Source organism: Bos grunniens, chromosome 26 (genome assembly GCF_055505025.1).
Source record: "Bos grunniens cultivar Pamir isolate PY7600 chromosome 26, Bosgru_T2T1.0, whole genome shotgun sequence".
In the NCBI taxonomy this organism is placed as follows: domain Eukaryota; kingdom Metazoa; phylum Chordata; class Mammalia; order Artiodactyla; family Bovidae; genus Bos; species Bos grunniens.
In genome coordinates, this window is record NC_141190.1 from 51,630,725 (window position 1) to 51,657,018 (window position 26,294).

General features: G+C 56.1%; 1 protein-coding gene across 3 annotated transcripts; it reads left to right on the forward strand.

Moving 5' to 3' along the window:
- Nucleotides 1-14,621: 14,621 nt before the first annotated feature.
- On the forward strand, nucleotides 14,622-25,853 carry SCART1 (scavenger receptor family member expressed on T cells 1). 3 transcript variants are annotated; one of them, XM_086379146.1, is made up of 14 exons: nucleotides 14,622-15,475; nucleotides 17,305-17,622; nucleotides 18,276-18,572; nucleotides 19,398-19,706; nucleotides 20,078-20,383; nucleotides 20,522-20,839; nucleotides 20,911-21,225; nucleotides 22,323-22,637; nucleotides 22,831-22,899; nucleotides 22,981-23,295; nucleotides 23,696-23,731; nucleotides 24,453-24,590; nucleotides 25,028-25,216; nucleotides 25,656-25,853. In XM_086379146.1, exons 1-14 carry the CDS (start codon nucleotides 15,409-15,411, stop codon nucleotides 25,736-25,738), a joined length of 3,075 nt encoding a protein of 1,024 aa, XP_086235272.1. In that variant the 5' UTR covers nucleotides 14,622-15,408; the 3' UTR covers nucleotides 25,739-25,853. The 3 variants fall into 3 exon arrangements, with proteins under 3 accessions (XP_086235272.1, XP_086235273.1, XP_086235270.1); XM_086379147.1 differs by lacking the exons at nucleotides 23,696-23,731; nucleotides 25,656-25,853 and adding an exon at nucleotides 23,587-23,589 and having other exon boundaries at nucleotides 22,981-23,332; nucleotides 24,457-24,590; nucleotides 25,028-25,324; XM_086379144.1 differs by lacking the exon at nucleotides 25,656-25,853 and having other exon boundaries at nucleotides 25,028-25,324.
- Nucleotides 25,854-26,294: the final 441 nt, after the last annotated feature.

Below are 26,294 nucleotides of genomic sequence, written 5' to 3' on the forward strand. Positions count from 1 at the left end.
GAGGTCAGGTCAGGTTGCGTGGGGGCAGCCAGGGCTCCCACAGGCCGGGCCAGCTCTCAGCTGGACCCAGCTCTGGGTGCCCGGTCCGCAGATGTTCCCCCGCAACCCCAGGGCGGTCCGGTTCCCCACCACCATCCGGGTGCATCCCTACCAGGACAGAGCTCTGAGGAGGCGGAAGGGTGAGTCTGGCGGCAGAGAGCCCCTTCGCAGTAAAGAGACCCCTCCAGTCAGAAATGGCAGGTGATGCCCAAGGCAGAAACAGGTGCCTCCTCAGGGTCCCCGCATCACAGGAGCAGGAGCTGGGCCTTTTGGGGAGCTCAGGGACCCCAGTCCTCTCTGCATGGGGAGAGTGGCCAAGGGAAGGTGCCCGGGAGCCCACACCGCCCCCTCCCTGGGCACAAGTGTTTCTGCAGGGTAGCCGAGTCTTAAATGGGAGGCTGAGCTCGGTCCCCACTGCCTGCCTTCTCACACGAGACGAGGAGGAGGAGGTGGGGGGGACAGGGCTGGGCCCCCCCGCCCTCCTCCCAGGGGCCAGCGCCCGACACCGCACGGCCGTGGCTCCCCCGGCGAGGCCAGGCCTCCGCCCAGGGGCCCTCCGCCCCTGTGATCCACTCTGTCAGCCGCGGTGGCTGGAAGCAGAGCTCAGAAGGAAACCTGTCTTTCCCGCTCTCCTCCTGGGGCCAGAGCTGGTGTGACGGGCGTAGGGTGTGTGGACCAGTGGACACTGTCTTCACCCAGCAGCTGCTTGGTGCAGCAGGGGGACCTCAGACGGGAGCTCCTGCCCAGCACTGGCCAGACCTGGGGCTGCAGGAAGGGCCCAGGCCACAGCCCAGGCCTGCTGTCCTGGGCGAGCTCCATGCTGCCCCCCAGAGGGGCTGGAGCTGGGGCCCCCTGCTAGTCTCACGGTCACCTGCCCCCCCGGGGCCCACTGCAGGGGTCACACGAGGTGCACGGAGACTCCTCTGTGAGGCAGGAAGAGGAGCTGGAGCTGGGACCGTCTGCCTGGGGGAGGTGAGGGGAGGTGCTGGGACCCATGAGTGGGCATTGGCACCCCAGCACGTCGGTGTCTGCTGGATCAGAGGAGGGCCCGCAGGCGGCAGGGACAGCTGGCCAACCCTCAGAGGTGGGCAGCGCCCAGGAGCGAAGCCTGGGGTGGGCATATCGGGGAGGGGGTGTCAGCCTGTGAGGCCGGTTTTCCCTTGCTGTGGGCCAGGGCCTTACCGTGCCTCGTTCTGAAGATGTTAAAACTGACCTATTCAGGGGGTAATTTAAGTGACTGAGAGTGTGGCCAGCCCTGATGGTGTGGGTGTGGGTGTGGGTGTGGGTGGCGTGCCTTTTAGTCTGACACCTCTTTTCCTGCTGGGCGGGCCGCAGAGGAGCAGCTGTGGGCTCTGGGCTGGGCTGCCCTGCCTGATGGGCCCCCGTCTGCTGACCCTGTGGGCTCCCATCTGCTGACCCTGTGGGCCCCCGTCTGCTGACCCTGTGGGCCCCGTCTGCTGACCCTGTGGGCCCCCATCTGCTGACCCTGTGGGCACCCATCTGCTGACCCTGTGGGCTCCCATCTGCTGACCCTGTGGGCCCCCGTCTGCTGACCCTGTGGGGCCCCGTCTGCTGACCCTGTGGGCCCCCATCTGCTGACCCTGTGGGCCCCCGTCTGCTGACCCTGTGGGCCCCGTCTGCTGACCCTGTGGGCCCCATCTGCTGACCCTGTGGGCCCCCGTCTGCTGACCCTGTGGGCTCCCATCTGCTGACCCTGTGGGCCCCCGTCTGCTGACCCTGTGGGCCCCGTCTGCTGACCCTGTGGGCTCCCATCTGCTGACCCTGTGGGCCCCCGTCTGCTGACCCTGTGGGCCCCGTCTGCTGACCCTGTGGGCTCCCATCTGCTGACCCTGTGGGCCCCGTCTGCTGACCCTGTGGGCACCTGTCTGCTGACCCCGTGGGCCCCCGTCTGCTGACTGTGTGGGCCCCCGTCTGCTGACCCTGTGGGCCCCTGTCTGCTGACCCAGTGGCTCTGCTTGCATGGAGGCCCCTGGAACCTCCGTGGGGGTATGGCTCCGGTCTTGTGAGCAGCTCCCCACTCCCGCATGTTCAGGGCTTGCTCTCAAGCCTCCGGGACCTGGCACCACTGCGCCTCCCTGAGTCAAGGTCGGGTGTCTCCCGGAGCCCTGGTGAGCACGCGGTATCTTGCAGTATCTCAGGCTGCGGAGTGCCTGGGATGTCATTCGGTCTGTTGAAGACCTTGGCGTGTGGTTGGAGCTTCTCTTCTTGGGAACCCAGGCATCTGTGGACAGCCTCTTGGCTCATGGTCGAGGGTTCCCTAACCTCCACTTCCCAGGGCCCTGAGCCCCGTGCCGAGTCAGACCCTCTCACCGACACCCCGGCTTCACATCATCCCCTGTCCAAGACCTCTTGTCCTGCCTGTTTCTTGGGTCACTCCCACAGCACCCCCCCGCCCATACACAGCCTCACCCACCCGTGTGGAGCCCCCTTCTCTGTCTCTGTCACAGGAACTGCCTCCCCAGGAGCCACCTAAACTCCACACCCCCACCTTCTCAGAAAACAAGCCACAGGGTAGGGGCTGGACTTCCTGCCTCTGCACGGAGACCTTATCTGTACCCAGGACTTCCGAGGCCTCCTGCCCGCAAGTGGGGCTGGCTTCCCCCAACTGTGCTGAGCTCTGCACCCCACCCACACCCCAAGAACCCTCCCCGGCTTCCCTCCTGGGTCTCCACGTGCCTTCTCCACCAGCCTCAGTGTGGAAACTCCCAGCCCAGGTCTCTCCCACCTCTGCCCTTGGTCATCAGATACTCCCTTCCATACCGCGCTAGTGCCAGCTGGGCGGGGGGGCCTGTGACTGGCTGTGTCTGTAGGAGGAGGGAACCCAGCCCTGCACCCTGCTCTCTGCCCCTGCTCTACTCTTCTGCCCCACGCTGCCCAGCCAACTCACGTGGGAGACCCCCCGTCACACGGGCCACTCACCCAAAGAGGGCCGCTGGGAGCTGCTTGCATTGCCTGGGATGGCTGTTTCTACTTGTTTGTGCCTGCTGCTAAGTCGCTTCAGTCGTGTCCGACTCTGTGACCCCATGGACTGTATGTAGGCCGCCAGGCCCCTCTGTCCATGGGCTTCTCCAGGTAGGAATACTGGAGTGAGTAACCATTCCCTTCTGCAGGGGATCTTCCTGACCCAGGGATCGAACCTCATCTCTTAGGTCCCCAGAATCAGCAGGAGGGTTCTTTACCACTAGGGCCGCCGGGGAGGCCCATGTAAAATTTAGAATCGTTTTGCCAAATTCAGCCCCTTCCTTTGTCTGCAAAGTTGACGTCTCTGCCTTTTAATATGCTGTCTAGGTTTGCCAAGGAGCAAGCGTCTTAATTTCATGGCTGCAGTCACTGCAGTGATTTTGGAGCCCAAGAAAATAAAGTCTGTTGGTGTTTCCATTGTTTCCCCATCTATTTGCCATGAAGTTATGGGACCAGATGCTTTGATCTTAGTTTTTTGAATGTTGAGTTTTAAGGCAGCTTTTCATTCAGTAGAGTTATTCCTAAACAGCTAATACTTTCGTTGCTTTTATAAAGCATCACTATTTAAAATAATTACTTTTCTGTTTATTCTTACATGTAGAAAAACAAGTGACTTGTTTATTGACAAGTATCAACTGCAAATTGGCACTTGCTGAGAGCGTTTGCCAGCAACTGAAGAAAAACAAGAAGGCCGTTTGCCACCCGCCTCTGGGGAGATGGAGCCCTGTGCTGCTGCAGCTGCAGGACGTCAACACCCGCTGAGGGGGGTTCCGGATGGAAAGTGGGGCGCTGTGTTCCAGGGAATCTGGTGGGATAGGTCTTTAGAGAGTTAGATATTTTCAGGAACTGATTTCATGATCCCAATCCTTCCATCTCTTTGTATCTAGAAAATCACTAATTCCTTAATGGTGACATCAACTCCTCGTGACTAGCAGAGAAACTTTTGTAAATAAGCACCTGATGGCCTCGAACTCCCCCCTTCACCAAGATCTCGTATACTGACTTCCCACCGCCTCTCTGGAGTGGTCTCGGCGCTGTCTGAGGTGCTGTCCCCAGGCTGCAGTTCTCCTTTTGCCCCCAATAAAGCTAACTTGCGACTCTCACATTCTGCATCTTTTTTAGTCAACACAAGTTATCCAGTTATCTTGCTAACCTTCTTCTGAATTCTACTAACCTATCTATAGCTTTTGGGTTTTTATATCCCCAGGACCTTGTCTGTGAGAATGACAACTTTGCACTCATTTCCAACCCTTACAAGTTTTCTTCCCGAAACTCACCACACTGGTCAAGACCCCAGAGCAAAGTCAGACAGAGAAGTGGGAGTAGCCTGTTTCTGTCTCAGAAAGTAGGGCACTGGCTGCGAGCTGTGTTCTGCTGACAGTTTTCATCAGATTAAGAAAATTCCCTCCAACTTCTCATTTGCAAAGACTTACCTTATTTATGGGGCTCCCCTGGTGGCTCAGATGGTAAAGAATCTGCCTGCCAATGCAGGAGACCTGGGTTGGATCCCTGGGTTGGGAAGATCCCCTGGAGACAGAAATGGCAACCCACTCCAGTGTTCTTGCCTGGAGAATCCCATGGACGGAGGAGTCTGGTGGGCTAAAGTCCATGGGGTCGCAAAGAGTCGGACACGACCGAGTGGCTAACACACATGGATTTACCGTGTATGCCTGTTGCAATAATTTTGGTTGCTTGAGATTTTATCTATTGTGAATAATGCAGTTATGAACATTCCCCTGTAAGACTTTCACACACACAGGTTTTAATTTCTCCTGGGTAACCATCTAGGAGTTAGATGGCAGGATCATGTGTTGGGGTGTGTATAACTCACTGTGAAATGCCCCACCTTCCCAGGGTGGTTGTGGACTGAGCTCCAGCTGCCCCACAGCTCCTCAGTCATCCTGCCAGGCCTGTAAGGTTGCTTTGCCCTTTTAATTTGCAATTCCCCAGGGAGTCACTGGACATCTATGTTTATTCTTTGGTGAAGTTCAAATAGCTTGCTGATCATATCATTGGGTGGTTTTCTTATCCTGGAGTATGAGAACTTACTGTCTTTTGAATAGAAGTCCTTTATTAGATGTGTAATTTTCAGATACTTCCTCCTTATCTGTAGTTTGTCTTTTTGTCTTTTTGTCCTATTTCAAAGAAAGCTTTTTAATTTTGATGTAGTCCATTTATCTATGGTTATTTTATATTTTTGGGTCATATCTAAGAAATATTGGCATAATCTCAGGTCAGAAAGATTTTCTCCTATGTTTTCCTGATAATGTTAGATTTTTACATTGAAGTTTATAATATATTTTGTGTTAATTTTTGCATATGGTGTGAGGTCAAACATTCATTGGATCATAGAGAAAGCAAGGGAATTCCAGAAAAACATCTACTTCAGCTTCATTGACTACATTAAAGCTTTTGACTGTATGGATCAAAACTACCTGTGGAAAATTCTTAAAGAGATGTGACTACCAGACGACCTTACATGTCTCTTGAGGAGCCTGTATGCAGGTCAAGAAGCAACAGTTTGAGCTGGAAGTGGAACAAGTGAGTAGTTCACAATTGCGAAAGGAGTGTGACAAGGCTGTATATTGCCACCCTGTTTCTTTAACTGACATGCAGAGAGCATCATATAAAATGCTGGGCTGTATGAAGCACAGGTTGGAAATCAAGATTGCCAGGAGAAATATCAACAACCTCAGATATGCAGAAGGTATGACTCAAATGGCAGAAAGTGACAAGGAACTAAAGAGCCTCTTGAAGGTGAAAGAGGAGAGTGAAAAAGCTGGCTTAAAACTCAATGTTCAAAAACTAAGATCATGGCATCTGGTCCCAACACTTCATGGTAAATAGATGGGGAAAAAATGGAAACAGTGACAGATTTTCTTTTTTTGGGCTCCCAAATCATTGCTGATGATGACTGCAGACATGAAATTAAAAGATGCTTGCTCCTTGGAAGGAGAGCTATGACAAATCTAGACACACTAAAAAACAGAGACGTCACTTTGCTGAGTAAAGTCCAAGCTATGGTTTTGCCAGTAGTTACAAGAGTTGGACCATAAAGCAGGCTGAGCTCCAAAGAACTGATCTTTCAAACCCTGGTGTTGAACAAGACTCTTGAGAGTCCCTTGGACTGCAAAGAGATCCAGCCAGTCAGTCCTCAAGGAGATCCACCCTGAACGTTCATTGGAAGGACTGAAGCTGAGACTGAAGCTGAAACTCCAGTACTTTGGCCCCGTGATGCGAGGAGCCGACTCATCGGAAAGAACCCTGATGCTGGGAAAGATTGAAGGCAGGAGCAGAAGGGGACGACAGAGGATGAGATGGTTGGATGGCATTGCTGACTCAATGGACATGAGTTTGAGTGAACTCTGGGAGATGGTGAAGGACAGGGAGGCCTGGTGTGCATGGGGCTGCAGAGTTGGACGGGCCTTAGTAAATGAACAACAGCAACTTTGGGCTGTAATCTGACGTTGCTTTATTCATGCAGCTGCTCACATTGTTCTGTATTTGGCCTCTGGGAGCTCTTTCAGTTTGCCCCCGTGTACCTTTGGCGTACTTCCTTCCTTCCTTTTTTTTTTTTATTGTTGTTTTTGATCAATTCTTTATTAGCTTCAGGTGTACAGTGATTCCGTATTTCCACAGATTACACTAAATTAAAAGATATTATGAGATAATGATTCCCTGTGCTATAAAGCTATACTTGTTGCTTATCTATTTTATATCTACGTAGTATTTTGAATCTCTTAGTTCTGTACCCCCAATTTTCCCCCTCCCTTCCCTGTCTCCTTTGGTAACCACTGTTTTTCTTTTTTCCCTTACATTTGTGAGTCTGTCTCTGGCTTGTATACACCTTTATGTGTATTATCTTTTGGGTTTCACATGTAAGTGGTTATCATGCAGTGTTCATCTTTCTCTGGCTTGTTTCACTAAGCATAATGTCCTCTAGGTCTATCTGTGTGTGCATGCTCAGTTGACTGACTCTTTGCAACCCCGTGGACTGTAGCCCACCAGCCTCTGCTGTCCATGGGATTTTCCAGGCCAGAATACTAGAGCAGGTTGACATTTCCTTCTTCAGGGGACCTTCCCAACCCAGGGACTGAACCCACGTCTCCTGCATTGGCAGGTGGACTGTTTCCCACTGAGCCACCTGGGAAGCCTCGGTCTGTCCTCTGTAAATGGCAGGACTCATTCTTTTTAGTGGTTGAGTAACACGCCACCGTGTGCCTGAGCCGCACCTCCTTTCCCCGTCACTCTGTCGATGGCGCTGCATCGCCCCCATACCTGGGCTGTTGTATTAGCATTGGACTGCATGTATCTCTTCAAATTAGCATTTTAATTTTTTCTGGATATATGCCCAGGAGTGGGGCTGCTGGACCCTATGGTGGTTCACTTTTTACTTTTCTGAGAAGCCTCTGTTCTATTTCCATAGAGGCTGCCCCAATTTACATTCCTATCAACAGTGTATGAGGGTTCCCTTTTCTCCACCTCTGCTCCAACATTTGTTACTTGTAGACTTTCTGATAGCCATTCTGACAGGTGTGAGGTGATAGCTCCTGGTTTTGACTTGCATTTCTGTGTCTATTGAGATGGTCGTGTGATTTGTATCTTTCCTTTTGTTAATGTGTGCCACGTTGATTGATTTGAGAACATTGAACCATTCTTGTGTCCCTGCAGAATAAATCCAACTTGGTCATGGTACATGATCCCTTTTACATGTTGTTGGATTCCATTGCCAATATTTTGTTGAACATTTTTGCATCTATGTTCATCAAGGATATTGACCTGTAATTGTATTTTTTTGTAGTGTCTGTGTCTATTTTTTTGTATCAGGGTAATGGTAGACTTGTAACGTGAATTTGGGAGTGTCTCAGCCTCTTACATTTTTGGAATAATTTGAGAAGGATAGGTATTACTTCTTTTTTATATGTTTTATTGAATTCCCCTGTGAAGCCATCCAGTCCTGGACTTTTATTTTCTGGGTTCTTCTTAAAATCACAAATTCAATTTCACTATTAATGATCAGTCTCTTTAAATTATCTGTTTTCTGTGGGTTTTTTTTGGCCATGCAACCCAGATTGTGGGATCTTAGCTCCCTGACCAGGGATTGACCCCATGCCCCTGAAGTGGAAGTGTGGAGGCCTAACCACTGGACTGCAAGGGAAGTCCCAAATTTCATTTTCTTGACTCTGTCTTGCAGGTTATATGTCTCTGGAAATCTGTCCCTTTCTTCTAGTTTGTCCACTTTATTGGCATGTAACTGTTTGTGGGGTTCTGTTCTGAGTTTTTGTGTCACTGTGCATGGTGGAGAATCCCAGGGACGGGGAGCCTGGTGGGCTGCCGTCTGTGGGGCCGCACAGAGTCGGACACGACTGAAGCGACTTAGCAGCAGCAGCAGCATGGTGGTTATTTCTCCTTTCATTTTTCATTTGTTTCCTTGGCTCCTCTCATTTTCCTTCTTGGTGAGTCTGGCTACAGGGCTGTCAGTTTTGTCTTTCTCAGAAGACAGCTGGTTCCACAGGCCTTTTCTCCTTTGTCACGCCTGTCTTCTTGATTGCTGTCCTTCTGAGGACTCTGGGGCTCGTTTGTTCTAATTCTTCCGGGGGGCAGGTTAGCTTCTTTGAGACTTTCCTTCTTTCCTGAGGAAAGCCTGTGCTGCTGCGTTACTAGAAGCGGTTCTCGGAACTGCCTTTGCTGCAGAGTTGAGCTTCTATTTTCATCTGTCTCTGGGTGTTTTCTGATTTCCTTTTTGGCTTCTTCGTTGACCCATTTTTGTTTGGTTTTTATTTTAGTAGCATGTTGTTTAGTCTCCACATGTTTTTTTTCTTCTTTTTGTTCCTGTAATTGATTTCTGGTTTCATACAGCTGCGATCAGAAAAAAGGCATGAATAACATGCATCTTTCTTACAGCTCTGGTTGTACAGGAGCCCTTCTGCCAGTTTCCATCCAGCTTCCAGTGGTAACTGCTGGAAGTTACGGAGATGTATTTTTGGTGTGTCCCTGGGAGCAGCTGAGCTCCCCCTCCTCTCACTCCACCATCTTGACCGATCCCCCGAGGTTTGTATAATTTTCTTATTAGTTGCTCTAGCTATTATACACATAAGTAACTTATCACCACTTACAGGGGAAGCACATACATTCAGATCAAATACTTAGGAAACTGTATTTTTAAATTGGGAGGGTGAAAGTGAAAGTCGCTCAGTGGTGTCCGACTCTTTGCGACCCCATGGACTGTCCATGGAATTCTCCAGGCCAGAATACTGGAGTGGGTAGCCTTTCCCTTCAGGGATCGAATCCAGGTCTCCCGAATTTCAGGAGGATTCTTTACCAGCTGAGCCACAAGGGAAGCCCAGGGAGGGTACACTGGGAGGGTAAGGGAACCTAAACGTAAGTAAAGATTCTGTGTTTCACTTGAAGTGGTAAAATGTCATGCTCTCTATATGGGCTTCTGTATACACTGAGCGCCACTTCAGATGTTACAACTTTTGCTTCAGTCATAAAATGTGATTAAAGAAACTCACAAAGTGAAAGTCTATTATGTTCATTTCTACTTTTACCTATTTCATTGTTCTTTGCTTCCAGAAAGGCCCATCTTACTACTATCATTTTCTTTCTGTTTGGAGGCTTTTATTTAGCCATTATTTAAGGGTAGTTCTGCAATCCTTTTAGGATTTTTTTTCTTTGTCCTTGGTTTTCAAATGTTTAATTATTATGGGTTTTCATGTGAATTTCTTTGCGTTTACTCTCCTTGAGGTTTACTCAGTGTTTTGAATCTGTAACTTTACATCTTCTATGAAATTTGGGAAGTTTTCAGCCATTATATCTTCAAATTCTTTTTCAGTCTGACATTCTTTTCTCTCCTCCCCAGATCTCCAATGATAGCAATGTTAGATCTTTAGTTATTGTCCCAGAGGTCTCTGAGGCTCTGTTAACTTTTTCCTATTTTTTCTGTTGTTTACACAGAGAAAACGCTATTTTTTTCTTCAGGTTCATGATGCCATCATTTGTCCTGTCCATTCTACTACTGAGTCACTAAAACAGTTAAAAAAAAAATTCACTTATTGTATTTTCAGTTCTATAATTTCCATTTGGTTCTTTAAAAAACCTAAGAGCTTTATTGAGATACAACGCACACACCACAAATGCATCCTTTAAAAGTGTGTCGTCCAGTGGTTTTCAGTGGATGCATTCCACAGTCAGCACTGGCTAACTTCAGAGTAATCCCATGATTGCCCCGGAGGAGGTCCTGTCCCCCTCAGCGGTCATTTTCCATCTCCTCCTTCTTCCAGCCCCTGGCAACCGCCAACCCATTTTCCGTGTTAGGGACCTGCCTGTTTGGACACTTCGTACAAATGAAGCCGTGTATGCAGGCTTTTGTGGCTGACGCCTTCACTCAGCACGATGCTTTCAAGGCTCACCGCACTGTGGTATTTGTCAGCACCTCGTGCCTTTTAGTGGCTGACGCATATTTCATGGGAATATCTTGTTCCATTAGAATAAGACCCAGTTTCCCCCACAGTCAGGCCCTCCCATCAGGAAGCTTCCATAAGCCTCCTATCCTTATCCCTCAGAGGGCAGACAGAATGAAAACCACAATCACAGAAAACTAATCAAACTGATCACATGGACCACAGCCTTGTCTGACTCAATGAAACTATGAGCCATGCCGTGTAGGGCCACCCAAGACGGGTCATGGTGGAGAGTTCTGACAAAACGTGGTCCACTGGAGAAGGCAATGGCAAACCACTTCAATATTCTTGCCTTGAGAACCCCATGAACAGTATGAAAGGCAAAAAGATAGGACATGACAGATGAACTCCCCAGGTTGGTAGGTGCCCAATATGCTGTTGGAGAAGAATGGAGAAATAACTCCAGAAAGAATGAAGGGATGGAGCCAAAGCAAAAACAACACCCAGTTGTGGATGTGACGGGTGATGGAAGCAAAGTTCGATGCTCTAAAGAACAATATTGCATAGGAACCTGGAATGTTAGGTCCATGAATCAAGGCAAATTGGAAGTGGTCAAACAGGAGATAGCAAGAGTGAACGTCGATGTTTTAGGAATCAGTGAGCTAAAATGGGCTGGAATGGACGAATTTAACTCAGATGACCATTTTATCTACTACTGTGGGTAAGAATCCTTTAGAAGAAATGGAATAGCTCTCATAGTCAACAAAAGAGTCTGGAATGCAGTATTTGGGTGCAATCTCAAAAACAACAGAATGATCTCTGTTCATTTCCAAGGCAAGCCATTCAATATCACAGTAATCCAAGTCTATGCCCCAACCAGTAATGCTGAAGAAGCTGAAGTTAAATGGTTCTATGAGGACCTTCTAGAACTAACACCCCCAAAAGATGTCCTTTTCATTATAGAGGACTGGAATGCAAAAGTAGGAAGTCAAGAGATGCCTGGAGTAATAGGCAAGTTTGGCCTTGGGGTACAAAATGAAGCAGGGCAAAGGCTAACAAGAGTTTTGCCAGAGAACGCACTGGTCCTAGCAAACACCCTCTTCCAACAACACAAGAGAAGACTCTACACATGGACATCACCAGAGGGTCAATACCAAAATCAGATTGATTATATTCTTTGCAGCCAAAGATGGAGAAGCTCTATACAGTCAGCAAAAACAAGACTGGGAGCTGACTGTGGCTCAGATCATGAACTCCTTATTGCCAAAGTCAGACTTAAATTGAAGAAAGTGGGGAAAACCACTAGACCATTCAGGTATGACCTAAATCAAATCCCTTATGATTATATAGTGGAAGTGACAAACAGATTCAAGGGATTAGATCTGACAGACAGAGTGCCTGATGAACTATGGATGGAGGTTCATGATATTGTACAGGAGGCAGTGATCAAGACCATCCTCAAGAAAAAGAAGGCCATTACAAATAACTGAGAAAAGAAGAGAAGCTAAAGGCAAAGGAGAAAAGGAAAGATACACTCATTTGAATGCAGAGTTCCAAAGAATAGCAAGGAGCTATAAGAAAGCCTTCCTCAGTGATCAATGCAAAGAGATAGAGGAAAACAACAGAATGGGAAAGACTAGAGATCTCTTCCAGAAAATTATAGATACCAAGGGAACACTTCATGCAAAGATGGACGCAATAAAGGACAGAAATGGTATGGACTTAACAGAAGCAGAAGATATTAAGAAGAGATGGCAAGAATACACGGAAGTATATAAAGATTTTCATGACCCAGATAACCAAGATAGTGTGATCACTCACCTAGAGCCAGATATCCTGGAATGTGAAGTCAAATGGGCCTTAGGAAGCCCACTCAAACAAAGCTAGTGGAGATGATGGAATTCCAGTTGAGCTATTTCAAATCCTAAAAGATGATGCTGTGAAAGTACTGCAGTTAATATTCCAGCAAATCTGGAAAACTCAGCAGTGGCCACAGGACTGGAAAAGGTCAGTGTTCATTCCAATCCCAAAGAAAGGCAATGACAAAGAATGTTCAAACTACAACACAACTGTACTCATCTCACATGCTAGAAAAGTAATGCTCAAAATTCTCCAAGCCAGGCTTCAGCAGTACATAAACCGTAAACTTCCAGATATTCAAGCTGGTTTTAGAAAAGGCAGAGGAACCAGGGATCAAATTGCCAACATCCATTGAATCATAGAAAATGCAAGAGAGTTCCAGGAAAACATCTACTTCTGCTTTATTGACCTTGCCAAAGCTTTTGACTGTGTGGATCACAACTGTGGAAAATTCTTCAAGAGATGGGAATACCAGACCACCTTACCTGCCTCCTGAGAAATTTGTATGCAGGACAAGAAGCAACAGTTAGAACTGGACATGGAACCACAGACTTGTTCCAAATCAGGAAAGGAGTGCATCAAGGCTGTATATTGTCACCCTGCTTATTTAACTTATATGCAGAGTACGTGATGGGAAATGCCAGGCTGGATGAAGCACAAGGTGGAATCAATATTGCCGGGATAAATATCAATTACCTTAGACATGCAGATGACACCACCCTTATGGCTGAAAATGAAAAAGAACTAAAGAGCCTCTTGATGAAAGTGAAAGAGGAGAGTTTAAAAGCTGGCTTAAAACTCAACCTTCAAAAAGCGAAGATCATGGCATCTGGTCCCATCACTTATGGAAGATAGATGGAGACACAATGGAAACTGTGAGAGACTTAATTTTCTTGGGCTCCAAAATCACTGCAGATGGTGACTGTAGCCATGAAATTAAAAGACGCTTGCTCCTTGGAAGAAAAGCTATGACAAAATTAGTGTATTAAAAAGCAGAAACATTACTTTGCTGATAAAGGTCCATCTAGTCAAAGCTATGGTTTTTACAGTAGTCATGTTTGGATGTGAGAATTGTACCATAAAGAAAGCTGAGCTGAAGAATTGATGCTTTTGAACTGTGGTATGGGAGAAGACTTTTGAGAGTCCCTTGGACTGCAAGGAGATAAAGGAAATCAGTCTTTGGAAGCACTGATACTGAAGCTGAAACTCTAATCCTTGCTCACCTGATGTGAAGAGTTGACTCATTGGTTAAAACCCTGCTGCTGGGCAAGATTGAAGGCAGGTGGAGAAGGGGACGACAGAGGATGAGAGGGTTGGATGGCATCACTGACTTAATGGACTTGAGTTTGAGCAAGCTCTGGGAGTTGGTGATGGACAGGGAAGCCTGGTGTGCTGCAGTCCACGGGGTCGCAAAGTGTCGGACATGAGTGAGCAACTGAACTGAGCTGAATGTTTTGTGGTGTAGACATGTGGTAGTTTATCTGCTCGTTGACTGGAGTGCGTTAGGTTGTTTCTATTTTTTCTATTGCGAATAATGCTACTATGAACATTTATGCACAGGCTTTAATGTGAACATATCTTTGAAATATTCCAAGATAGCTGATTTGCAGTTTTATATGAGTTTCAGGTGTATCTGTTAGTCACTCAATGATGTCTGACTCTTTGTGACCCCACAGACTGTAGCCTGCCAGGCTCCTCTGTCATGGAATTCTCCAGGCAAGAGTACTGGCGTGGGTAGCCATTTCCTTCTCCAGGGGATATTCCCAACCCAGGGATCGAACCCAGGTCTCCTGCATTGCAGGCAGATTCTTTATCTTCTGAGCCTTCAGTTGTACAGCAGAGTTTCAGTATTTTTACAGATTATACTCTATTTAAATGATTACTACTTTGTAAAGTAATGTCTGTAATTCTCCGATTTGCACCATATAGCCTGCTGCCTATCTTGGACATAACTTCACTTCTCTTTGATTCACAGGATTTCTGGGTCATAGGGAAGATTGTGTGCTGTGTTTAGCCGCTCAGTCACGTCCAACTCCTTGCGACCCCACGGACTGCAGCCCACCAGGCTCCTCTGTCCATGGGGTTCTCCAGGCAACAATACTGGAGTGGGTTATCATGCTCTCCTCCAGGGGATCTTCCCAACCCAGGGATCGTACCCAGGTCTCCCACGTTGCCGGCAGACTCTTTACCGTCTGAGCCACTGAGAAGCCCCAGGGAAGCTCCGTGTTAACATTCGGAAGAACTGCCAGGTGGTTGCCCAAAGTGGTTGCAGCGTTTGACCATTCTGACTGCAAAGTGTGAGTGTTCCAGTTTCATTTTTGTAACTTCTATTTCTTTGCTGGAGTTTTTTTCATTTATTTAAAAAGAATTTGCAGTTTATAATAGAAGCATCTTTATGGTGACTGAAAGTCCTCATCAGATAATTTTGACGAGGATTGGCAGCTGATTGTCTTTTACCATCAGCTGTGGTTCCCCTGGTTCTTCTCATGGCGAGTGGTTTTCAGTTGTACCCCAGGCACGCTGGTTGTGATGTCAGACACTCTGCTTCTGTTTAAGTCTTCTATTTCAGCAGGCGGCCGTTCTGTTTAGACTCAATGTGTGGGTTCCAGACTTCTTTTGTGGCCTCAGTTCCAGTGACAGTTTAGGTCTCAGAGCCCTTGCAAAGCCGTCATGCCCTGTTTTGTTCTTCTGTGCTTTGGGGCTCCTGCTGTGTCCCTGCTAGCCCCCATGACATCGGGGGTCACTGTCTCACCACCCACGATGGGGAGCTGAAGCCTGGGTGGAGGGCAGGGCTTGGCTGCTGCTGTGGCTGTGAGCCCATTGGACCACCTGCCTGTCTGTGGGGTCTGAGTGCAGCTACCCTGTCAGCGCTATCAGCAGATGAGGAAACCCAAGGGCCGGGCCCCCGCTCGGTCTGGTGAAGCTCAGGGCCGCCAGGCCATTGGCTGCTCTGCCCACAGATGGAGAGACGGAGCCACTGATATGCTCTGGAAAGGCCCGCACGGTGGCATTGGTCCTGAGGGGCCGCTGACGGCTCTGCTTCTGTGTGTTGCCCTGGATTGAGATCCCCGCCTTTGCGCAGGCTGAGCCGCGGGAGCTGACTGAGGCTCGCAGCTGCGGGGCCATGAGGGTGGCTCTCTGGGCCTTGGGACTCGGCGTCCTCCTCCTCAGGGCCAGGGCCGCCCCCACTGGTAAGAGTTTCCTTCCTCCGTCCATGGAACCTTCTGTAGGCTTTGCTCCATGGATGCTGAGGCCCTGGGGTGTGAGGGTCCCCTGTTGTGATCAGCTGTCTGCTGGGGTCTTGCTCAGCCCCAGTGGGGGCACATCCTAGGGCAGAAGACACGTGGGCTCCAAAGTGCAGACACCCAGAGACTCTGGTCCCTGCGCGGACTGAACAGGTTCCACTTGGGGTAAGCCCAGAGCCCCCCGCCCTGCCACTCGGAGTCCAGGCTGCAAGGCTGGCCAGAGTCCAGACGGAGTGAGGGGCATGGCTGGTGTCTGGCCCCAGTGACCCAGACAGACAGGGGACGCTGATGGGTTCTGCAAGGAGCTGCCCGGTCTCCTTCCCTCGGGGCAGGCGGTGGTGGGTGGGTGTAGGGAAGCTGGGGGCTCCCGGCCATGATGGTAAGCATGGTCTGGTGCTGGGCCACGGAGGAGAGCCAGCCCCGGAGAGATGCCACATCAGGGTGGGGGTGGGGTGGGGGCTGCTGTGTCCAGAAGCCAAGAGGCTAAGTCACGGCAGGAGCTGTGGGCAGGTGTCCTGCGGGAGACAGCACAGAGAGGCTGGGGTGAGAGTGTGCTGTGCGGTCTGCGTGTGGGCACCGCGGAGAGTGAATGCAGAGTACAGGCAGGGATGCATGTGAGAGAAGACTGGGCAGCTGTGTGCGGACGTGTGTGAGTGTGTCTTGGGGCTGGGGAGGGGATGAGGGTGGCCCTGTGCGGTGCCCTGGGGGCTGATGGGAGGAAAGGTCACTGGGCAGGTTGATCCAGGGTCCAGCAGGAGGTGACAGAAAGCTGGACAGAGGGGCACGCTGGGTGGGCTGGGATCTGGGTGGTGATGCTGGAGCGCGTGAAGCAGGGAGCTGGGCTCTGAAGCGCAGTGAGGTCGGCTTGCGGGAGGGGCGCTGGTTGGTGTTAAAAAGGCACACGCTGTGCCCGCGAATGTCCAGAGGAGAAGGGGTGGGCGTGAGGGGCTTTGGGGGTGGGTGGGCGCGGTGGATGAGGCCTGGCGGGTGGTGGGAGTGCTGTGCCTTCTTCTATACTGAGGGCTGGGGGGGGTCTCCCTCTCTCTGCTCCCCGGTGAGTCCTGGACTCTCTCCTGCCCCATGAGTACCCCAACGAGACCCCCCAGGCCCTGGAGGTGGTCTGGCCCAAGCTGGGCATACTCCCTGTGGAGGCTATCTCACCCCCCTGCATCAGCCCAGGGCTCGGTGGGAGGATCGACGGTCCAGGGGCTGAGACAAGGGGCTTCCGGGGCTGTGGTGCGGTGGGGAGGACAGATGGTCCAGGGCCCGAGATGAGGGGGCTGTGCAGGAAAGACTGGGGTAAGGGGCCTAGTGAAGGATGCAGCCCTGCTCCCAGTGGGACTGGAAGGTCAGGGGGCGGCTGAGCCTCTCAGAGACCCAGGAAGCAGCCCCCAGGAAAGTGAGCTGGGGGACAGGTGGTGGGCAGTCGGGGGTGGGGCAGGGGTGAGCAGGAAGATGGGGGGCTGCAGGGCTGCTAGGAAATGACCTTCGGCTGGAGGCTGGGGTGGGTGGTGGGAGGAGCCCCCCGCTTCAGGTAGAGGACAGGGGACTTCCATGCCTCAGGCCTGCGGTCACCCAGGACGTGGGGGCTCCGGCGGGCCAAGGAAGGCACTCAGGGCCCCTGCCCCACCACCCGTCTGGACTGCTCTGCGGGGTGCGGGACTTGGCTTTGCACAGAGGCCTCGGCGCTGGGCCTCGGCAGGGGCCCCAGGCGCCGTGTCGTCACTACTGACTCTCCACTGTCGCCGGCCCTCACTGGCCCGTTCCATCTGCAGGTGGACCCAACAGCCTGAGGTTGGCCTACCGGCCCAGTCCATGCGACGGGGTGGTGCTGGTCCGGCATGAAGGGACGTGGGGACACGTGTGCAACCGGGAGTGGACACTGAAGGAGGCGTCCGTGGTCTGCAGGCAGCTGGGCTGTGGCGGGGCCGTGGGTGCCCCCAAGTACGTCCCGCTGCCCGGAGAGACGGTGCAGCCCTGGCTCCACAACGTGTCCTGCAGGGGAGACGAGGCCTCCCTCTGGGGGTGCAGCCTGGGGGCCTGGACGAAGAGCGAGTGCCCCTATGAGTGGGTGGTGGTGGCTCTGTGTTCCAGTAAGTCATGGGTCGGGGTGTGCGGGGAGGAGGGGGCCCCAGAGCCACCTGAGACAGGCCGGCTCTCAGCTCTCCCTTCCTCCTGTGTCAGCAGTCCCAGTGTTTTGCTTAACAAATCCTTTCTTAGAAGGCAGCGGTAGTGCACTGGGTGCTGGGGATGCAGCCGTGAGTCAACTATGAAATTGGCTGCACAAAGCCTGCTGTCCAGGGAGGGACCGAGAGGGAATGCGCAGGCAGGTAGAAGAGCAGTGAGGGGGTGGACATGCAGGCAGGGGTGGGGCGACACTCGAGGGGCCCCGCGGACTGTGCAGGCGTCTTGTCAGCGTCGCCAGCTCACATGTTCTCCCTGGAGGTCTGTCTGGAGCGCCCAGGGCTGTGTCCGGCACTTCACGTCCTGTCTGAGCTGACCCACTGGGCGGTTTGTGGGGCCCAGAGCAAAGCAAGAACGCAGGCGTCTGTGCTGAAAAATCAGCGAGGGTGTCCAGAGATCGTTGAGTCAGGAGGGCCTCTGAGCGGCCCGGCGCTGACCCCTCAGTGAGGCCCAGGGCTGGTCTGGCCCCGGCAGGGCCCTGCTGGGGACGGCTGTCGCCGAGGCCCGAGGCCGCGAGGTCGGCAGAGCCTGTGTTGTGTGCCACGCCCTGTGTGCTTCGCAGACGGCACTTTCCGGGAGGTGCGGCTGGTGAAGGGCCGGAGCCCCTGTGCAGGGCTCCCTGAGATCAGGAATGTGAACGGGGTGGACCGCCTCTGTGGCCTGCACCGGGAGGAGGCCACAGTGTTCTGCCGGGAGCTGGGGTGCGGCCCTGCCCTGCAGGCCCCCCGCCAAGACGGCAGTGTCGCCAGGAAGTACATGACCTGTGGGGGCGACGAGCTGACCATCCGGAACTGCAGACTGAACAACAAGTTCCGCAGCGGCTGCGACTTCCAGCGAGATGCCCAGGTGGTCTGCTCAGGTGAGGTGGACCCTCCACCCTGGCGTGGGGTGGGGTGGGGACAGCAGGGAGCTGGCCGTGGGCTGGCCGTCCCTCCATGCTCCGAGTGGGCTGCAGCAGAGTGTGCCCCAGAAGTGCCTCCCGCTGGCCCAGTCCCGCCTGAGGCCTGGGGTGCCATCGTTAGGGGGCGGCCCCTGTGCAGCTCACCTGTCGTGAGGGAGGCAAGAGCAGGCCGGGGAAGGTGAGCGAAGGCAAACAGGACAGTCTCCCTGAGAACGGACTCTGTAGATCCTCCTCGCTTTGGACAGAGACCGAGAGGTGAGGGCACAGCATGGAGCCTGGGGTGCGCACAGCCAGTGCCTCCGGAGCTGCTGCAGGGGCGCAGGGCGGCCCAGGAGAGGCGTGGGCGGGGAGCCCAGGGCTCCAGTCCCGGCCGGGTGCCGCGTCTGCGCTGTGCTGGCTGTGACCGCTGTGGGTCTCACACAAGTCAGGGTCGGTAGTGGGAGTAATCTGGTCTCTTGGATCCTGGTACATTCTGGGTGGAAATGAGGTAAAGTGTCCACTTTCCTCGGTGCCCTCGGGGGCATGCCCTCAGGGGACCTCGACCTAGCCTCTGAGACAGGAGGGTCTTGGTGCCACCACCCCGGGCAGGCAGAGGATGTGCGGCGTCTGTTCCGATGGGGCAGAGTGGCCTGTGACCATCGGTTCTCCCATTGCTCAGCAGGCCCCTGCTGCTGGCGGATGATCGCCTCTGGCAGGATGCTCAGGGTCCATGGTTGGGGGCGGGGCTCAGGGCTGAGTTCTGAGCTGAGAACCCGTCACTGTGGGAACCGTCTCCTTCTCCAGGACACACAGAGGCCCGGCTGGTGGGTGGCGAGCACTCCTGTGCTGGGCGCCTGGAGGTGAGGCGTGGCCTGACCTGGGGCACCGTCTGTGACGCTGACCTGGACCTGGCCACTGCCCACGTGGTGTGCCGGGAGCTGCAGTGCGGCGCGGCCGTGTCCACACCCCAGGGCGCCCGCTTCGGCCAGGGCCCGGGGCTCGTGTGGGCCGAGGCCTTCCGCTGTGCGGGCACCGAGTCCCTGCTCTTCCTCTGCCCTCGGGAGCCGGGGCACCGGTGTGGGCACGGCCAGGATGCGGGGCTCAGGTGCTCAGGTGAGGCCAGGAGGGGGGCTCCGAGGCTGGGCCCTGCCCCCTCCCTGCCAGGCCCCTCTGTGCCGCCCCCACCCTCTCGGGGTGCGTCTGGCCCAGCTCCAAGGGGCCTCCGCCAGGAGGTGAGCCCTTCCCCTTGAGGAAGTGCTGCTTCGGGGGGCTGCTGGCAGGAAGGAGAGGGAGCAGGCTTTGGGGACAGAGGGATGTGACCCCAAGGCGGCACAGAGCCCTGCACACATGTGTGTGCTGGCGCTGCCGCGGAGGCGGGTGGGGAGCTGGCAGAGAAGGGGCCCCGGGAGCCCCACCCTGGGTGTGAAGGGAAGAAACAGCAGGGCCCGCGGGGGCAGCGACGCCGACACCCCCTCCCCCTGCAGAGTTCCGGCTGGTCAACGGCAGCAGCGCCTGTGAGGGGCGCGTGGAGCTCCAGGTCCAGGGGGCCTGGGCGCCCCTCTGCGCGGCCCACTGGGACTTGGCAGACGCCACGGTCCTCTGCCACCAGCTGGACTGTGGGAACGCGGTGGCCACACCCCCGGGGGGTCACTTTGGGGGCGGGGCCTCCGCGCCCTGGCCGGACGAGGTGCACTGCGTGGGGACAGAGCCCTACCTGTGGAGCTGCGCCGTGAGCACCCTGGGGGCGCCCGCCTGTGGCCCCGGCGACGCAGCCGCCGCCGTCTGCTCAGGTGGGTCAGCACGAGCGCGGCCGGAGGGGAGGCCGGGAGCGCACAGGGCTGCGCCGGGAGGCGGCGTCCTCGGCCCGGGACGGGCCGGGTCCCACCCGCCGGCCCGCCGCCCTGCAGTGTCCCGCACCCCGCCCCCAGGTCTCCCCGACGCCCTGCGGCTGAGGGACGGGCAGAGCCGCTGCGATGGCCGCGTGGAGGTGTCCCTGGACGGGGTGTGGGGCCGCGTCCTGGACGAGGCCTGGGACCTGCGCGGCGCGGCCGTCGTGTGCAGGCAGCTGGGCTGCGGAGCGGCGGAGCGAGCGTACGAGGCGGCGGCGCCCGCGCGCGGGGCGGTGCCCCTGGGGCTGAGCCGCGTGCGCTGTGCGGGCACCGAGCCCCGCCTGACGCGGTGCAACGTGTCGGCGGCCGCGCTGGTGTCCGCGGGGGCGTCGCGGGACGCGGGCGTCGTGTGCTCGGGTGAGTGCGGGCCCAGCCCCCAGGACGCCCTCCCGGGGCCCCGCGCCCTGACTCGGCCTCTCCCTCGGCAGGGAGCCTCCAGGTGCGCCTGGCCGCGGGGCCGGGCCGCTGTGCGGGGCGCGTGGAGCTGCTCCACGCGGGCGAGTGGGGCACCGTGTGTGACGACGGCTGGGACCTGCAGGACGCCCAGGTGGTGTGCCGGCAGCTGGGCTGCGGGCACGCGCTCGGCGCCCCGGGGGCCGCGCACTTCGGGGCCGGGGCCGGGCGCATCTGGATGGACGAGCTGGCCTGTGAGGGCCACGAGGCCGCGCTGTGGCGGTGCCCGTCGAGGGGCTGGGGCAGACACGACTGCGGCCACAAGGAGGACGCCGGTGCCCTCTGCTCAGGTGGGTGCTGAGACCCGAGTGCCGTCCCAGGGCCGCTCCTTGGCACTCATCTGGTGGGGGTGGGGGCTCTGCTCGTTCGTCCTGCTTCGGGGGAGAGGGTCTCTAGGCGCTGTCCACTTCACACTTCGCTCGTGGCCGGTCTGGTCTTTCTGTCCTTGGAGGCAGGTCTAACTTCCACTGTGTTTTCAGCTTGCAGCTCTTCCTTCCTCTGTGCGCTGGGCTCCTCAGGCAGCTGCTGGTTCTCGCTGGCGGACAGGCCTCTGCAGGGGGCTGGCTGTTGGCAGGGGTGGGGACTCTGCTGTCCCGATTCCGCCTGGCAGCAGCGGGGTTCCCAGGGGAGATCAGAGGCAGGCAGGCGCTCATGAGGCCCAGGCGTGGAGCGCGCACCGGTCACCCTCACCCGTGCGTTTGGCTGGCGGAAGGTCAGAGGTCAGCCCAGACCCAGGGCTGGGAGTGCACTCGGTGAGGGGCGGGGACGGCGGGGGTCTGAGTGGCCGCTTGTATTCTGTCACAGGTGTGATTCCTGCCATTTATTTTCTAACTTATTTCACTTCGTTAGGATCCCGTCAGATGCAATTCATGCCTCAATGCCTCGGCTTATCCCCATGTGTGTATTTTGATGTATTGCGGGCCCTTTTGACTTACTTTCAGAGGGCTGTGTCCTACTCCACTATGTGGTCATATTGTCGTCGGCTTAACACACCCCTTGTTCCTGGGCTTTCGCCGCCCCAGGGTGACAAGACACTACTTGGGCGCTGACCAGCCAGGGCCAGTGACACACTCGGAGATCGGGCTAATTCCTTTTTTGTTGTTGAATTTTTACAGTTGTTTAAAAGGGTTATTCTGTATGTGAGTGATTTCCAGGGACAGGTTTCTACAGTCAGTGGAGTTACTAGGGATTGCAGTGTTAGAGCTGGGGCTTAAATTGGCTCCCTGTGGGCAGCTGCTCCCGTCTTTGGGTGGGGGTGGATGGGGATGTGGGGTGGATGTGAGCTGGATGTCAGATGCCCTAGCTTGGCATGGGTGTTGGTGCTGGGAGCCCCTGGTTTTGGCCTCCTCCTTCAGAGATTGTCTGACCCGAGTGGCTTGTCTTCCAGAGTCAGTGGCCCTGAGGCTGCGAGGTGGCGCCGGGCCCTGTGCTGGGTGGTTGGACGTGTTCCACAACGGAACGTGGGGGGCCGTGTGCAGTAACGCCCTGAAGGACGCCTCCTTGTCCATCATCTGCCAGCAGCTGGGCTGTGGGGAGCGGGGCTGGCTGGAGAACAGGCCGGGGCACACTAGCCTGGGCACCTCCTGGGTGGACAACATCCAGTGCCGCCGGCTGCGGAGCTCCACGCTGTGGCAGTGCCCCTCAGCCCCCTGGCACCCGCACTCTTGCACCCGTGGAGAGGAGGTCTGGATCACCTGTGCAGGTAGGCCCTGCCACCTACTGCAGGTGGGCAGACTCTGGGGGCCCTCGAGGCAGCTTCAGTGTCCTGACAGGTCATCCACAGAGGCTGCCATTCACCCATGTCTGGGGGTGGTGGGCTCACTGGGCTCCACAGGTTCCCTTCTGAGGCTTCTCTGAGCATTTACACCTGGTGAACCGCTATTTAAATCCAACAGGATCGTCAGGGACAGCGACGCAGGATTCCGGGGAGGCCCTCAATTGCTCCTCAATGGGCAGCTGCCCAGGTACCCCTCTCCCCCCACAACCGGCTCCCCATCCTCTCCATCCGGGTCCTGCCCCCCGGTGACCACAGGCCCCTCTTGCAGAGGAGGGCGAGCTGCGCGTGCGTGGGGGTGAGGACCGCTGCTCGGGCCGTGTGGAGCTCTGGCACGCTGGCTCCTGGGGCACCGTGTGTGATGACTCCTGGGACCTGGCGGACGCCGAGGTCGTGTGCCGGCAGCTGGGGTGCGGCCGGGCTGTGGACGCCGTGGCGGGGGCTGCCTTTGGACCAGGCTCGGGGCCCGTGTGGCTGGATGAGGTGGGGTGCCGGGGCAGCGAGGCCTCCCTGTGGGGCTGCCCGGCGGAGCCGTGGGGCCGCGGAGACTGTGGGCATAAGGAGGACGCGGGTGTGCGCTGTGCAGGTGAGTGGTCCAGGGGGGTCCGGCTGCCCCTCCAGGGGTGAGTGATCCGGGGGGGCTCTGTCTCCTCCTCCATGGGGTGAGTGGTCCAGGGGGGCTCTGTCTCCTCCTCCATGGGGTGAGTGATCCTGGTGTCCGCCTGCCCCTCCATGGGGTGAGTGGATAGGTGAGGCCTTCTTAGGGCCTTGGGATGGAACGCCTGGTGGGTTCTTTTGGAGGCCCTCTCAGCCCTGGGTGCTGCAGAATCCAGCCCTGAGGCTGCTCCATGCTGGTCCCTTGGATGCTGGGGCGGAGGCCGTCTCCATGAGCTCTGTTTCAGCCTGAGGGGGCTGGGGTGCTGCTCCGGGGTGATGGCTGGCCATAGCCCAGGCTCCTACTTGGATCCCACCCACTTCTCCTGCAGGTGACACAGGGGCCGTCACCCCACGTTCAGCATCAGGTAGGTGAGCACTTCCTCTGGCTTCAGCTCTGGCCCTCCTGCCTCAACCCAACTGGAGGGCCCCTCCGTGGGGCCCTGCCCCACCCGAGGGGCTCTGCATGGGGGCCCTGCCCCACTCAGAGGGGCCCTGTAGGGACTCTGCCCCACCCAGAGGGGCCCTGCATGGGGCTCTGCATGGGGGCCCTGCCCCACCCTGAGGGGCCCTGTAGGGACTGTGCCCCACCCAAGGGGCTCTGCATGGGGGCTCTGCCCCACCCTGAGGGGCCTTCTAGGGGCTCTGCCTCAGAGGTGCTGTAGACTCTCCCGCATCCACCTGGCTGGTGGGGGGAGGTCAGGACCCCAGGACTGCTGTGCTGGAGACGCTCGTCTCTGCAGGTGCCCTGGGCCAGGCGGGCAGAGAGCCCAGGGAGGGTGGGCCAGCCCGGGCCCTGCTGGGCCACCTGCCGGGACTCTCCTCTGGGCCTTTCTCTTGCCAACTGCGAGGTTTGGTTCTGGTACACTGTGTCCTCTTAGACATGGAGTCTAACGCGGTCAGGACGCTAAGAGCTGCTCTCCTGGCCCCTCCCTCCTGGGCTCCCTCCTGGATTTAGCGCTGTGACCACAGGGCCCACCTCTCCTCTGGGTGCCCCCCGCCAGGGGCTCCGGTGGTCCAGGCCAAGGGTCACAATGCCCCAGGAGGAGCAGGCACACAGGGGAGACCCTCCTTTCGCTGTCTTCCCAGGCAGTCCTCTGGTCCCGGCGCCTGCCCTCGAGGCTGGGACTCTGCCCATGGCCCTCGGCCTGGCGCTCGGCACCCTGCTGCTCGTCACCTCACTGGTCCTGGGGGCACGGTGGTTCCGGGGCAGAGACGCCTGCAGGGGTAGGTGGGCATGGTGGGTGGGGTTGGCCCTGGTCCCTGGGGGTGGGGAGGCGGGGGGTGCTTTGAGACCCTAGCCCGTCACAGGTTCTGCCTGTCCCTGCCCCTCCGCCACAGCCTGTGGCAACTTCCTGCGAAGTAAGTCCATGAGGTGTTGGCGACTGGAGACGCTGGGCCCTGCCCCACTTCTGAGAGGGGCCAGACGGGGGAATCCACAGTCCCAGGGCTGTCTGGGTGGGACAGAGGGCTCCAGGGGTATCTGCAGCCCTCTGTCCTCCATGCAGCTGGGAACGGCTCCCACAGGCTGTGCCTGGGGAAGCGTGTGGCTGCTGGTGGGGAGCTGCGGCAGAAGAGCCCAGGGTCCACCCCGCAGGGGCCCCGTGGGCGGGCTTAACTGCTCGGAGTGTCTCAGCTAAAGGGCTCTGGTGTGACCCCTGCAGGTTCAGGAATGTCGGGGAGTCTGCCCTCAGAAGGTGTTTATGAGGACATTGGAGCGGCTACCGCGGGGGAGAAAGACGAGGCTGCTGGAGCGGCCGCGGCCGCGGTGCTGGAGGAGGAGTATGACGACGTGGCGGAGCCCGAGCCCGAGGAGGGCGTCGCGGAGGAGGGGGCCCTCCTGGGCCCCACGGGTGCGCAGCTCTGCGTCGTGGCGTCCACGGTGCTCTTGCTGCTCTACTGGCGCTACGCCCAGGGCTCCGCCCCGCCCAGCCCCTACATCTAAAGGCCCCGAGAATTCCTCCGCGTGTGTGTGTGACTCACTCCCGCACAGGCTTGGTGCCGGGACACTTGGTTTCCCCCTCCAAGTTGTCCCTTAGACTAGAATCTTCTCAGGGACAGACTCGGGGTTTAGGGAGGGGCCTGGGCTTCTCTTTGGGTTTCCTTTCGAGCGGCAGCCGCTGTAGGGGCTGAGCAGCTTTGGGAGGATGCGCGCCAGCAGCAGCCCGGCCCCTGCCCTGCCCTTGTCTTGTCCTTTGGCCTCACGGTGAGCAGGAAGCCAGGGCCCAGGCGTCCTGGGTCTATGAGGAATTGCTGAGGGCCCCCAACTGGTGTCTTTCTCTTTCAATGCAGGCGGGGCACTTCATAGCCAGGGCCTCCTCACACCTCAGGCTGGGAAGGAAGACCCCAGCGGCCTCTGCCCCAGGACGTGCTGACCACGAGCTGGCTCCAGGGCACATCAGCGAGACCAGGGCAGGGGAGAGGCCAGTGTGCCTGGGGCTTTCATCCTCCTTGTTTCTTAAAGAGTTTTATTAAATGTCTCATCCATAATTCATCTCAGACACTCCTCAGATGCCCACCACGGCCTGGGGTCTGTTTCTGGCCCCCTCTCTGCCTCGCCCTGGTCTGGGGTGGGCTCCGAGGTCTTGCCCTCACGGTTCTCCTGAGTTGTGTGTGTGTGTGTGTGGGGGGGGGGGTCCCTGATGAACCAGCTGCGGGCCACCCCTCCTTTCCTCTGCGGATGTTGCTTGACCTGGCTCAGGTGTGCCAGGGTCCCTAGCGTTCATGCATGTCCAGCCCTGATGCCCCCACCAAGCCCCTGTGACCACAGCTCCCTGACCACACCCTCTTTGGGAAACTAGTTGCCCTGTGTCTTCTTCCCTGTGCTGGTCTGGTATCAGATGCAAATGACCAGGCCCCTCCCCTACGTGTAGACCTTTCTGGACCCCCACCTCCCACCTCAGCACCCTGGGAAGGACCAGGCTTCCTTCT